The sequence below is a fragment of the Rhinopithecus bieti genome, unplaced genomic scaffold, assembly GCF_001698545.2.
Source record: "Rhinopithecus bieti isolate Rb0 unplaced genomic scaffold, ASM169854v2 scaffold_4666, whole genome shotgun sequence".
Classification (NCBI taxonomy): domain Eukaryota; kingdom Metazoa; phylum Chordata; class Mammalia; order Primates; family Cercopithecidae; genus Rhinopithecus; species Rhinopithecus bieti.
In genome coordinates this window covers 500,819-515,411 of record NW_016804530.1, presented here as the reverse complement: position 1 = coordinate 515,411, position 14,593 = coordinate 500,819, and the positions used below count along the sequence as shown (strand labels likewise).

Below are 14,593 nucleotides of genomic sequence, written 5' to 3'. Positions count from 1 at the left end.
CAGGAGTTAAAGACCAGCCTGGCTAACATGGTGAAACCCCGTCTCTACTAAAATACAAAATTAGCCGGTATGCATGCAGTCTTTGAAATAGAAAAACAGTAACAACAATTAATAATAAAAATTAGCCAGGCGTGGTGGTGCACGTCTGTGTCCCAGCTACTTGGGGAATGAAAATTGCTTAAACCTAGGAGGCAGAGGTTTAGTAAGCTGAGATTGCACCATGCATTCCAGCCTGGGTGACAGAGCAAGACTCTGTCTCAAAAAAAAAAGAAGAGAAAAGCTAATGCTTCAGTGATAAACTGCGTGCCAGGTACTTTCTGCACACTAATTCATTTAACTCTAACAACAACCCTATGTTTATCCCAATTTACAGATGACAAAACTGAGGCACAGAGAGGGCCACCACCATCTCTAATTGCTCCTTACCTGTGCGAAAGGCTCTAAAAGGCAGCTTCCACAAGGGCTGTAGAGATTGGCTCAGGGCAGTGATCTCATGGTGATGGAAGCTATAACCAAGCAAAAATGAACCATTAAATATTATTCTTAAAATTAAAATTAGTGGATTAATCGGCAAAATTTAAATACTCAATAACAATATTGTATCAATGTAAATGTCTTGGTTTTGACAACTGTACTGTAGGTAAGAAAATGTCCTTGTAGGGAAAGGACTGAAATATTTATTTATTCATTCATTCATCCATTCATTCATTCATTCTTGAGATGGAGTCTTGCTCTGTCACCCAGGCTGGAGTGCAGTGGCACAATCTCAGCTCACTCCAACCTCCGCCTCCCAGGCTCAAGCGATTCTCCTGCCTCAGCCTTCCTAGTAGCTGGTACTACAGGCATGTGCCACCACGCCCGGCTAATTTTTGTATTTTTAGTAGAGACGAGTTTTCACCATGTCGGCCAGGCTGATCTCGAACTCCTGATCTCATGTGATCCACCAGCCTCGGCCTCCCAAAGTGCTGGGATTACAGGCATGAGCCACCGCGCCCGGCCTAGAAAAGGGCTTAAAAGCAAAAGGTCATCAAATTGGCAAATTGCTCTCAAGTGTCTCAGGAAAAAAAATGTATACGTTATCACACACACATACACATATAAACAGAGATGGAAAATGAGAAAGCAAATAGGGCTGACATTTGAGGAATCTGGGTAAAAGGTATTTGGGAATTCTATGTACTATTTTTATAACTTTCTGTAAGCCTGAAACTATTTGCCAATAAAAAGGTTTTCTGGGTTTTTTTTTGGGAGGCCGAGGTGGGCAAATCACCTGAGGTTGGGAGTTCGAGGCCAGCCTGACCAACATGGAGAAATCCCATCTCTACTAAAAATACAAAATTAGCTGGGTGTTGTGGCACATGCCTGTAATTCCAGCTACTTGGGAGGCTGAGGCAGGAGAATCACTTGAACCTGGGAGGCAGAGGTTGAGATGAGCTGAGATTGTGCCATCACACTCCAGCCAGGGCAACAAGAGCAAAACTGCATCTCTTAAAAAAAAAAAAAAAAAAAAGAAAATACTATTCTGGTTCAGTTAGTTTCTCTTCTTTGTTTCATCTTTGCCTGGAGAAATCAGACATATTCCCAGTGGCAATAAATGACTATGCCAGCAAGCAAAGCATTAATGAGTTTTTGGTTGAGTTTCCCTTAATCAAAGAGGAAATATCTCACTTTCAGTTCAGATATCACTTCAGTTTCCCCAAAACTGACCTGAAATCTAAAGTAAAAAAAACTGTATCCAAGTCAATAAACATTTTTTTTCTTGGAACCCTTTATGATAGAATAATTCACTCTATTATAAATGTCTAAATTGGCATTTTTGTGAAAAATAGAATTGCATTTATTACTTTCATACTATAACATTGACTTTCATGGATATTTAGTTATGTCTTTTGTGTGTGTGTGTGTGTGTGTGTGTGTGTGTGTGTGACAGAGTCGCACTCTGTTACGCAGGCTGAAGCGTATCTTGGCTCACTGCAACCTCCACCTCCTGGGTTCAAGCGCTTCTCGTGCCTCAGCCTCCTGAGTACCTGGAATTACAGGCGCACGCCACCACACCTGACTAATTTCTGTATTTTTAGTAGAGACAGGGTTTCACCACGTTGGTCAGGCTAGCCTCAAACTCCTGATCTCAAGTGATCCACCTGCCTCGGCCCTCCAAAGTGCTGAGATTACAGGCATGAGCCACAGCACTTGGCCCAAGTTATGTCTTATATAGCATATCCTACAGACGTTATCAGATTTAGGTATCTTCCTTTTTTCGCATAAAATTTCCTTGCCTTACAAACACCTGGCTGAGCACGATGGCTCATGCCTGTAATCCCAAGGAGGGTGGATCACTTGAGGTCAGCAGTTCGAGACCAGCCTGGCCAACATGGTGAAACCCCGTCTCTACTAAAAATACAAAACTTAGCCAGGCATGGTGGCACACACACTGTAGTACCAGCTACTCGAGAAGCTGAGGCAGCTTGAACCTGGGAGGTGGAGGTTGCAGTGAGCTGAGATCATGCCACTGCACTCCAGCCTAGGCAACAGAGACAGACTCCGTCTCAAAAAACAAAACAAAACAAACACCCACCTTGCCAGGCTAGGCATTGTGGTTCACAACTATAATCCTGGCACTGTGGGAGGCTGAGGCGGGAGGATTGCTTGAGCCCAGGAGTTCAAGACCAGCCTGGTGAAACTCCATCTGTATAAAAAATACAAAAATTAGCCAGGAATGATGGTGTGTGCCTGTAGTCCTACCTAACCAAAAAGCTGAAGTGGGAGGATCGCCTGAACCCAGGAGGCGGAGGTTACAGTGAGCCGAAATCACGTCACTGTACTCAAGCCTGGGTGACAGAGTAGGACCCTGCCTTAAAAAAACCAAAAACCACACCCTTGCAGCATAGCGCTATTGTAGCTAACATGATGAATCCGATCCTCCTATAGGCAAACAAGGTTTGTACAGAGAAAAAGCATCTTACCATGACGAGCGCCACCCCCAAGGTCAGACAGATATACAGCTACTAACACAATGAAGGGTGTATTTCAGTATATGAAAGTTCTTTCAGTTCTGAACAATGTTCATTTCTTAGATTGGATACTCCCACTACCACAGCAAAAAGCCTAAAACCCTGCTTTCTAAACAGAATTTTAACAAGTGCAAAAACTGACTAAAGCATGAATTGTTGTGTTCTGTACATTGCCACATTGTGTTTTCCAGAATACCGAAAAACCCCTAACTGAAAGAATGTTTGCAGACTGATTAACAAGGCTTTGTCTGACAGGAGGAAATAGGAATGGGAGATGATCATTTATATATCCACCGTAACTGGACACAGGGCACTCAGGTGGTTTGTTTTGCACATCCACCTTCCCCCTCAGGAACCCTGCCCAAGAACAAAGAGCTCGGCTTTTTGTCCACTGTTGTAGCCCCAGCTGCTGGAACAAATATTGGGAAATGCTTCATTCTATCAGTTTGGTACATCAGATTTAGGTACTTTCCTTCTAGCACATAAAATTTCCTTGACTTAAAAACAGGGCCGGGCGCGGTGGCTCAAGCCTGTAATCCCAGCACTTTGGGAGGCCGAGACGGGCGGATCACGAGGTCAGGAGATCGAGACCATCCTGGCTAATACGGTGAAACCCCGTCTCTACTAAAAAATACAAAAAAAAAACCTAGCCGGGCGAGGTGGCGGGCACCTGTAGTCCCAGCTACTCGGAGGCTGAGGCAGGAGAATGGCGTAAACCCGGGAGGCGGAGCTTGCAGTGAGCTGAGATCCGGCCACTGCACTCCAGCCTGGGCGACAGAGCGAGACTCCATCTCAAAAAAAAAAAAAAAAAAAAAAAAAAACAGCTAACCGAGCATGGTGGCTCATGCCTGTAATCCCAGCACTTTGGAAAGCCAAGGCAGGTGGATTACTTGAGGTCACGAGTTCAAGACCAGCCTGGTCAACATGGTGAAACCCCATTTCTACTAAAAATACAAAAATTAGCCAGGTGTGGTGGCGTACACATTGTAGTACCAGATACTCAGGAGGCTGAGGCAGGAGAATTTTATTATGGGATCTTCCCGATTTTCAGATGAATGCTGTCATTTCTTCAGTCCTACACAAACACTGTCTACCATGTTATCATTCTTTGGTCCCCCTACTTTTCTGCTCTTCTTCATTCCAAGCCTAAAAAGAGCTCTCTATTCACTGTCACCACTTCCTCACCTCTCAGCCTCTTAGTCCCACTCAATAAGGTTTTGTTCCTATCACACCACCTCATCAAGGTCACCAACAACCTGCATGTTGCCAATACCAACACACACACACACATCTGAGGTCTCATCTTACTTGACGTCTCAGCAGCATGACAGCATGACAGAGTTGATCTTTCTCTCCTTGAAAAACTCTTCACTGGGCTTTTGGGACCGTGATTTTTTCCTCCTGTTTCTTCTCAGTCTCTATTTCTGAATTCTCCTTTGCTTCCTAACTGTGAATTCTTGCCATGCCCAGGGTTCAGATCTCTTCTCTACCTATGCACTCTCCCCAAAGATGCTTATCCAGTCCCATGGCTTTAAAGAACCATCCACTGATGACTCCTTCATTGCTCCTCCAGGGGCCAGCGACCCAGTGGCCCCACTTTGAGCCCTCTCAAACTGAGTCTGTAGAAAACAGGATTCCTGACCCCCTCTAACTCACCTTCAATCTGCTCCTGCCCCAGAGTTCTCTATCCATAGCAGAGACTAGCCAGATGTTTACCAAATGCACTTCCTCTTCTGGACACCTGTTAGACTACATTTCCCAGCCTCCCATGCAGCAAGGTGTGGCCATGAGACTGAGTGTGAACCAATGAAATCTGAGGATCATTCAGGCTTCCCAGGCATTCACCTCCAAGCTTATCTCCTCTAGCCAGCTTGATGCAGACAAATATGCCAACTGTGGAAATATTAAAGATGGCAGGAGGGCCAGGTGCGGTGGCTCACACCTGTAATCCTAGTGCTTTGGGAGGCTGAGGTGGGGGATTGCCTGAGCTCAGGAGTTCGAGACCAGCCTGGGCAATATGGTAAAACCCAGTAGCTACTAAAATACAAAAAATTAGATGGGTGTAGTAGTGTGCACCTGTACTCCCAGCTACTTGGGAGGCTGAGGCAGGAGAATTGCTTCAACCTGGGAGGCAGAGGTTGCAGTGAGCCGAGATCATGCCACTGCACTCCAGCCTGGGTGACAGAGCAAGACTCCGTCTCCAAAAAAAAAAAAAAAAAGATGGCAGGAGACTGGGTCCCTGAACATTGCTTGGAGAACAGCTGCCCTGCCAATCAGGAGCACCCAATAGGGCTTTACAAAAGTGAGAAATAAACTTCTACTATGTTAAGCCACTGAGAATGCTGGAGTTTATCTGTTACAGTACCAGCATTACTATAATTAACATCAAAACAAGGTACCACTGTTCATCCAGCCACTCAGGTGCAACCCCTTTTTTTTTCTCCCAGAGATGGGGTCTCACTTTGTTGCCCAGCCTCAAGTGCAATGGCATGATCATGGCTCACTGCTGCCTCAAAATTCTGGGTTCAAGGCATCCTCTCACCTCAGCCTCCTGAGTAGCTAGGACTACAGGTGTGCACCAGCATGCTTGGCTAATTTTTAAATATTTTATGGAGATAAATAAGGTCTTGCTATCTGGCCCAGGCTGGTCTCGAACTCCTGGGTTCAAGTGATCCTCCCACCTCAGCCTCCCAAAGTTCTGGGATTACAGGCGTGAGCCACTGCACTAGGTCAAGACTCATTTTGTTTGTTTTGTTTTTGAGATGGAGTCTCACTCTGTCACCCAGGCTGAAGTGCAGTGGCATGATCTCAACTCACTGCAACCTCCGCCTCCTGGGTTCAAGCAGTTCTCCTGCCTCAGCCTCCCAAGTAGCTGGGATTACAGGAGCAAGCCACCACGCCTGGCTAATTTTTGCATATTTTTAGTAGAGACAGAGTTTTGCCATGTTGGCCAGGCTGGTCTCCAATTCCTGACCTCAAGTGATCCACCAACCTCGGCCTCCCAAAGTGCTGGGATTACAGGCGTGAGCCACGGCACCCAGCCCAGGACTCATTTTTAAGTCCTTTCTTTCTCATCATCCAAATTCAATCCACTGGCAAGGCATGAAAACTTTACCACTGGCTGGGATTGGTGGCTCACGCCTGTAATCTCAGCACTTTGGGAGGCTGAGGCAGGTGGACCACCTGAGGTCAGGAGTTTGAGACCAGCCTGGGCAATAAGTGAAATCCCGTCTCTACTAAAAATACAAAAAATTAGCCGGCCAATATGGTGAAACCCCATCTCTACTAAAAATACAAAAAATTAGATGGGTGTGATGGTGGTGGCCTGTAATCCCAGCTACTTGGGAGACTGAGGCAAGAAAACTGCTTGAACCCACGAGGTGGAGGTTGCAATGAGCCAAGATCACACCACTGAACTCCAGCCTGGGCATGACAGAGCGAGATTTTGTCTGAAAAAAACAAAAAATAAAGGCCGGGCATGGTGGCTGATGCCTGTGAGAAATCCCAGCACTTTGGGAGGCCAAGGTGGGTGGATCATGAGGTCAGGAGTCGGAGACCAGCCTGGCCAGCATGGTGAAACTCCATCTCTACTAAAAATACAAAAATTAGCCACGTGTGGTGGTCAGCGCCTATAGTCCCAGCTACTCAGGAGGCTGAGGCAGGAGAATTGCTTGAACCTGGGAGACGGAGGTTGCAGTGAGCCAAGATCGCACACTGCACTCCAGCCTGGGTGACAGAGCAAGACTCTGTCTCAAAAATAAATAAATAAAACAGAAAGACAAGATCCCACATCTTTTCAACCTCTCAGATCTCTAGCTACTTTCCCTCTCTTCCTCCTCACTCCTCTTGCCGCTCCTTGTCCACACCATATGTGTGCCCCTTTCCACACTCCTCCATTTGCTGTTTGCTCTGCTGGGCACACCCCTCTCCTATGTGGCTCACTCCCTCATCATTTAGTTCTCTGCTCAAATGTTACTCCTCAGTGCAGTTTTTCCTGAGCACTGTATGCCCAAGACTTGGCCCTCTTGAGCACTAACTTCTGAATTTTTTTTTAAATTTTTCTGGGTATGTAGTAGGTATATATATTTATGTGTTACATGAGCTAGTTTGATACAGGCATGCAATGTGGAATAATCACATTAGGTAAATGGGGTATCTACTCCCTCAAGCTTTCAAGCTCTGTGTTACAAATAATCCAGTTACACTCTTTTAGTGTTTTGTTTTGTTTTTTTGAGATGGAGTTTTGCTCTGTTGCCCAGGCTGGAGTGCAGTGATCTCAGCTCAGTGCAACCTCTGCCTCCCAGGTTCAAGAAATTCTCTGCCTCAGCCTCCCGAGTAGCTGGGATTACAGGCGCCCACCACCACGCCTGGCTAATTTTTTGTATTTTTGGTAGAGACAGGGTTTCACCCTCTTGGCCAGGCTGATCTTGAACTCCTGACCTCGTGATCCACATGCCTTAGCTTCCCAAAGTGCTGGGATTACACGCATGAGCCACCGCGCCTGACCTTTTAGTTATTTTTAAATGTAATAATTTTAAATTATTTTTTACTATAGTCACTCTGTTGTGCTAGCAAATATCAGGTCTTACTCATTTTATTTTATTTTTTTGAGATGGAGTCTTGCTCTGTTGCCCAGGCTGGAGTGCAATGGTGCAATCTCAGCTCACTGCAACCTCTGACTCCCGGGTTCAAGCAATTCTCCTACCTCAGCCTCCTGAGTAGCTGGGATTACAGGAGCACACCACCATGCCCGGCTAATATTTTGTATTTTCAGTAGTGACAGGGTTTGTTGGCCAGGCTGGTCTTGAACTCCTGACCTCAGGTGATCCACCCGCCTGAACCTCCAAAGTGCTGGGATTACAGGCGTGAACCACTGTGCCTGGCCCATTTTATTTTTTTGATACCCATTAACCATCCCCATTTCCTCCCATCCTCCCACTACCCTTTCCAACTTCTGGTAACTATCCTTCTACTATCTCCATGAGTTCAACTATTTTAATTTACAGCTCCCACAAATAAGTGAGAACATGCAAAGTCTGTCTTTCTGTTGAACACTAACTTCTTAATTATCTTGCTTTTTCTTCATAGCATTTCTCATTACCCAAAATGAATGGATTCTGTATGTATTCAGTTATTTGTTTACTGTATGTATACCTCGATGAACACAGGGGTTTATCTGTGTTCTCACTGGCCTTCAATCTCAACAGTGAGAGTATGCCCAGAAAGATGAATGGATGGGTTAAAACGGATGTCTCTTCTACATGCATTCTACATCACATCCCGCAAGTAGAGAATTAAAGCCCACAATTAAGCACTACAGTCTGCCTGTGCAACTCAAATCTCAGCACTGCCACTTCTTAGCAGCTGTGTGACCTTAGGAAATTTCTTAACTAATCTTAAGCCTCAGTTTCTCCACCTGCAAAAACAAAACTCACCTCATTAGAAGACAATCATGCAAAACCTTAGCCCAGAGCCTAGCACCTAATTACATTGTTATTACTATTAAGAGTTGATATTCAGCTGACATACACTGGGATGGCCATATCAATCATCTATGACCAGCATTCACTCTCACTAATCTGTCTCCATGGTGTCCTGGTTATAAGTTGTTTTTTTTTTGAGACAGGCTCTCACTGTCACCCAGGCTGGAATGCAGTGGTGAAATCACAGCTCACTGCAGCCTCGACCTCCTGGGCACAAGTGAACCTCCCACCGTAGCTTCCCAAGTAGCTGGGACCACAGACATGCACCCAGCTACTTTTTGTAGAGAGGAGGTCTCACTGTGTTACTCACATTGGTCTTGAACTCTTGGGCTCAAGCAATTCTCCCACCTCAGCCTCCCAAAGTGTTAAGATTACAGACGTAAGTCACCTGGCCAATTGCACTACTTTTTTCTTTTTCTTTTTTTTTTTTTGAGACAGGGTCTCACTCTGTTGCCCAGGCTGGAGTGCACTGGCATGATCTTGGCTCACAGCAGCCTCAACCCCCTGGGCTCAAGCAGTCCTCCTACCTCAGCCTCCCAAGTAGCTGGGACTACAGGTATGCACCACCATGACCAGCTAATTTTTGTATTTTTTGTACAGATGGGGTTTTGGCATGTTGCCCAGGCTGGTCTTGAACTCTTGAGCTCATGCAATCCACCTGCCTTAGCCTCCCAAAGTGCTGGGATTACAGGCGTGAGACACCACGCCCAGGCCTAAGACATTTTTAACATCACCGCTAGTAGTAACATTTTGCCTATAGTCCTTATGTCTCCTTTGTTTTCTTTTTTTTTTTTTTTGAGAAGGAGTCTCGCTCTGTCGCCCGGGCTGGAGTGCAGTGGCGTGATCTGGCCTCACTACAAGCTCCGCCTCCCGGGTTCACGCCATTCTCCTGCCTCAGCCTCCCGAGTAGCTGGGACTACAGGCGCCCGCCACCTGGCCTGGCTAGTTTTTTGTATTTTTTTTTAGGAGAGACGGGGTTTCACTGTGTTAGCCAGGATGGTCTCGATCTCCTGACCTCGTGATCCGCCTGTCTCGGCCTCCCAAAGTGCTGGGATTACAGGCTTGAGCCACCGCGCCCGGCTGTCTCCCTTGTTTTCTAAAGCTGTGAAAGTTCTCCTAAAACAGAACTGACAGACCTCTTGAAGGCCTTATCCCATATTCCACCTTGTATTAAAAGTATACAATAAAGTTCCTTGAAGACAAGGCCTATTTCAAATGTTTTTAAATTCTTCATTCTCTCCTCCTCCCCTTCGTTCTTCTCCCTTCTCCATGGTCCCCTGACACTGCGGCTTGCAGTGGTAAGGATGTCTAAATATTTCTGAATGGAAGTCATGCACAAAAAACTACTTCCTAGGTACTATTGTCCATGCTTGCCTGAACCTAAGAATCACCTGTAAAAACTATAGTTGCCAGGGCCCCAACTTGTATCTACTGAACCTAAAATTGGCAGCAGGATGGGGGCACATCTGGAATCTTTTTTTTTTTTTTTTTTTTTGAGACAGAGTCTCCCTCTGTCGCCCAGGCTGGAGTCCAGTGGCACAATCTCGGCTCACTGCAACTTCCGTCTCCCGGGTTCAAGAGATTCTCCTGCCTCAGCCTCCTGAGTAGTTGGGACTACAGACACAAGCCACCACACCCGGCTAATTTTTGTATTTTCAGTAGAGACGGGGTTTCACCATGTTGGCCAGGCTGGTCTCAATCTCCTAACCTCGTGATCCACCTACCTTGGCCTCCCAAAGTGCCGGGATTACAGGCATGCGCCACCGCACCCGGCTTTTATTTTTATTCTTTTAAATCAGCTAGCCTCCCAAGTCACAGCAGGCTCAGAGAGACTCCCAAGGAATCTCTAGTTCTTTTTTTTTTTTTTTTTGAGACGGAGTCTCGCTCTGTCACCCAGGCCGGAGTGCGGTGGCGCGATCTCGGCTCACTGCAAGCTCCACTTCCCGAGTAGCTGGGACTACAGGCGCCCGCCACAATGCCCGGCTAATTTTTTATATTTTTAGTAGAGATGGGGTTTCAAATGTTAGCCAGGATGGTCTCGATCTGCTGACCTCGTGACCCGCCCGCCTCAGCCTCCCAAAGTGCTGGGATTACAGGCGTGAGCCACCACACCCAGCCAGGAATCTCTATTTCTAACAAGCATCCCAGCCCATTCAGCCCGTTCTTTTATCAAATGAGTTTGGGAAACATGGCCCTAAATTATCACCCAAGATGTTATCTATCGCCTGTCACACATCACCCAGTTATTGAAAAACTTACCTGAAATATAAGGTTTTCATTTACATGTCTCACAAATAGACACTGGTTTACTAAAAAACCCACGGAAATGTTATCTTTTTGGTTTGTGTATCAATATCATTTCTATCTTGATACAGAATACCTTTGAAAATTAAGACTTCTTATTGTACCCAAATCTTCATCTCTCTCACCCACTGCATCTAAGTCTAGTCTTATCTATCTACACTGGCACTAAAATACAGCTTTTTTGGCCGGGCACGGTGGCTCACGCCTGTAATCCCAGCGCTTTGGGAGGCCGAGGCAGATGGATCACAAGGTCAGGAGATCGAGACCATCCTGGCTAAAACGGTGAAACCCTGTCTCTACTAAAAATACAAAAAATTAGCTGGGTGTGGTGGCAGGCACCTGTAGTCCCAGCTACTCGGGAGGCTGAGGCAGGAGAACGGCGTGCACCCAGGAGGCAGAGCTTACAGTGAGCCGAGATCACGCCACTGCACTCCAGCCTGGGCAACAGTGTGAGACTCCATTTCATGGAAAAAATATATATATATACATATGTGTGTGTGTGTATATATATGTGTGTGTGTATATATGTATATATGTGTGTGTATATATGTATATAGATAGCTTTTTTCCCCCTTTTTAAAATGATGGTGACTGAGGTACAGCTTCCTCTCATCATTTAAAAAAATTATTGTAGATGGGGTGCAATAGCTCACCTCTGTAATGCCAGCACTTTGGGAAGTGAAAGGGGGTGGATGGCTGGGCGCGGTGGCTCATGTCTGTAAACCCAGCACTTTGGGAGGCCGAGGCAGGCGGATCACGAGGTCAGGAGATGGAGACCACCCTGGGAAACATGGTGAAACCCCGTCTCCACTAAAAATACAAAACTTAGCTGGGCATGGTGGCACGTGCCTGTAGTCCCAGCTACTTGGCAGGTTGAGGCAGGAGAATCGCTTGAACCTGGGAGGCAGAGGTTGAGGTGAGCCGAGATCACACCACTGCACTCCAGCCTGGGTGACAGCGAGACTCCATCTCAAAAAAAAAAAAAAAGAAAGAAAGAAAGAAAGTGGATAGATCACTTGAGCCCAGGAGTTCGAGACCGGCCTGGGCAACATGGTAAAACCCCGTGTCTACCCCCCCAAAAAAACAAACAAAACAGGCCGGGCGCGGTGGCTCAAGCCTGTAATCCCAGCACTTTGGGAGGCCGAGACGGGCGGATCATGAGGTCAGGAGATCGAGACTATCCTGGCTAACAAGGTGAAACCCCGTCTCTACTAAAAAATACAAAAAACTAGCCGGGCGAGGTGGTGGGCGTCTGTAGTCCCAGCTACTCGGGAGGCTGAGGCAGGAGAATGGTGTAAACCCAGGACGCAGAACTTGCAGTGAGCCGAGATCCGGCCACTGCACTCCAGCCTGGGCGACAGAGCGAGACTCCGTCTCAAAAAAAAAAAAAGAAAAAAGAAAAACAGCTGGGCATGGTGGCGTGCACCTGTGGTCCTAGCTACTCAGGAGGCTGAGGTGGGAGAACTGCTTGAGCTGAGGAGGTGGAGGCTGCAGTGAGCCATCATCACACCACTGCACTCCCTCTTGGGCAACAGAGTGAGGTTCTGATTCCCAAAACAAATAAACAACAACAAAAACTTTTTTAAGATGTCATATTTTAGTCCTTCCAATTCATGACACACTTTATTTACTTTTAATTTTTTTGAGATAGACTCTCACTGTGCCGCCCAGGCTGGAGTGGGGTGGCGCAATCTTGGCTCATTGCAACCTCCACCTCCCAGGTTCAAGCAATTCTCCTGCCTCAGCCTCCCAAGTAGCTGGGATTACAGATGCCTGCCACCATGCCCAGCTAATTGTTGTATTTTTCAGTAGAGACGGGGTTTCACCACATTGGCCAGGCTGGTCTCGAACTCCTGACCTCAAGTGCTTCACCCACCTTGGCCTCCCAAAGTGCTGGGATCACAGGCGTGAGCCACCGCCCCTGGCCTATGACACACTTTAAATGAATTCAGGGTTGACTCATAAACAGCACGCCTGGTAATAACATTGAAAACAAAGCCTTCTGCCCAAATTCTAAGTTACCACCATAATGCAGAGCCCTCTCCTGAGAGATAATCATTTCTGTACAGTTAATGATGAAAGTGTCACACTTTCATAACAAGACCAATGACGGTTACTGTTCCCCCTCGGTCCAAATCCGGTGTCCTTCTCCTCCCAGAACTACAATAAGTTATCCTCTGATCAACGCTGACAAAATGAACCCTGTAGGAAACACACAAGTATGGCGTATCTCTCAAATCTTAGCTCTTTGAAATGACACCAGGCAGCCGACTCTGAGTCACAGATACCAACATTTTAACCCATTTTCCGACAGTCCAAATGCTCTAAGCTATTTTCTGTATAACAACTGTCCTCACGGTGGGCAGCCTGAGAGAAAGATCGTCGCGTGAGAGAGAGGTACCTTGATTCCTGGCTCTGCTACAAACTGGCTAGGTGAACTCGAGCAAATCCCTTCCTCTCTCGGAGCCTCAATCTCATTAACTCCAAAGAGAGACAGTTAGACTAAGAAGACCCCTCAAGTCTCTTCAATTTCTAAGAACCTAACAGCTGGGGGTCACAAGGGTAACCAAGACTCTATCCCCATAACAGACTGTTTTGAGATTACTTAATCTAACCCTCGAGCTTCAAAGACTAAGATTCAGAAATGAAAGTAGCCTGACACTCAATCTAGTGCCCTTCCCACAAGACATCCCTCCTACAAAAACGAACACGTGAGAAAATGGCATCTGAACATCTGAAAGCCCTGCCTCGACTCGAGTCACGGGCAGGAAGCCTATTTCATCTGGTTTTGTCCCTCGTGAACTTCCACCTAGCTGGAAAGGGCAAAGCGAGACTTTCTAGGCCACACCCTAACTAAATCCGGACCGCCCTACACAGGAGCAGTCGCACCTGCTCCTAAGCTCGAGGTGAAGGTAGCTCCGTCTCCACCCAAGCTCGCCTCAGAGCGAGCCCGCGACAGAGAAACATCTCTCTCCAGACCCCAGCTTGGCCCAGGTTGCCCCACGCCCCAAGGCAGTCTCTCCGCGCTGCTATACCTGCTCCGCCACGGGGCGACTCCGTGCAGTAATCGCAGGAACCGGTGCACCACGGACGTCGCCATCTTGTCTCCTCCCTCTCAGCGAGCCGAACCCCCTTCACACGCTGGGCGCACGCCTAAGGCGTCACGAGTCTCGAGTTCACTGGGCCAATGAGAAAAGCGCGGGCTGGGGGCGGAGCCGACTAAGCTCCGCCCTGTGTCTACTACCCAGCCCATCCGCTTGGCACCTCCGGAGCTGGGGTAACCAGTGCGGGTGGTGGAGCTGTCGGTTTCGCTAAACCTGGGCTTAGTCGCAGCACTGCCACTCCTCCTCCTTCCCTCTGGCGTGCTTTTCCGCATGTACCTGGAAAATCTGAGTCATCCAAGGTCCAAGAATGTCGTTTCAAATGCTCGAACTTGCTCATTTTACAGATGGGGAAACCGGGCATCCATGACTCAGCTGTCGTTTTCTAAGTGCCAGAGTGTGTTGTGAGCACTTTGCATGCATGGTGTCACATCATTCTTACCTCCTACCGCGGTGCTGCCGGGGAGACCGGGGGCAAACGGTCTTGGATCACCTAGAAATGCAACCAGTCGGCCGGGCGCGGTGGCTCAAGCCTGTAATCCCAGCACTTTGGGAGGCCGAGACGGGCGGATCACGAGGTCAGGAGTTCGAGACCATCCTGGCTAACACGGTGAAACTCCGTCTCTACTAAAAAATACAAAAGCTAGCCGGGCGAGGTGGCGGGTGCCTGTAGTCCCAGCTACTTGGGAGGCTG

The 14,593-nt window shown here is 47.3% G+C and overlaps 1 protein-coding gene across 4 annotated transcripts in view; it reads right to left on the bottom strand.

The window, feature by feature from the left end:
* The window catches only part of PISD (phosphatidylserine decarboxylase), a 46,843-nt gene extending 32,579 nt beyond the window's left edge, over positions 1 to 14,264 (bottom strand). For 3 of the 4 annotated variants that reach the window (XM_017868986.1, XM_017868982.1, XM_017868983.1), the window contains exons 1-2: positions 13,834 to 14,264; positions 427 to 506 (exon numbers count right to left, since the gene is read on the bottom strand). Coding sequence is in view for 2 of the 4 variants with exons in the window: in XM_017868983.1 (XP_017724472.1) it covers positions 427 to 506; positions 13,834 to 13,898 (145 nt within the window). In the remaining 2 variants the exon portion in view is untranslated. Of the gene's footprint in view, positions 1 to 426; positions 507 to 2,575; positions 2,687 to 13,833 lie in introns of all 4 variants that reach the window. The other variant, XM_017868984.1, reaches the window with a different exon arrangement.
* Positions 14,265 to 14,593: the final 329 nt, after the last annotated feature.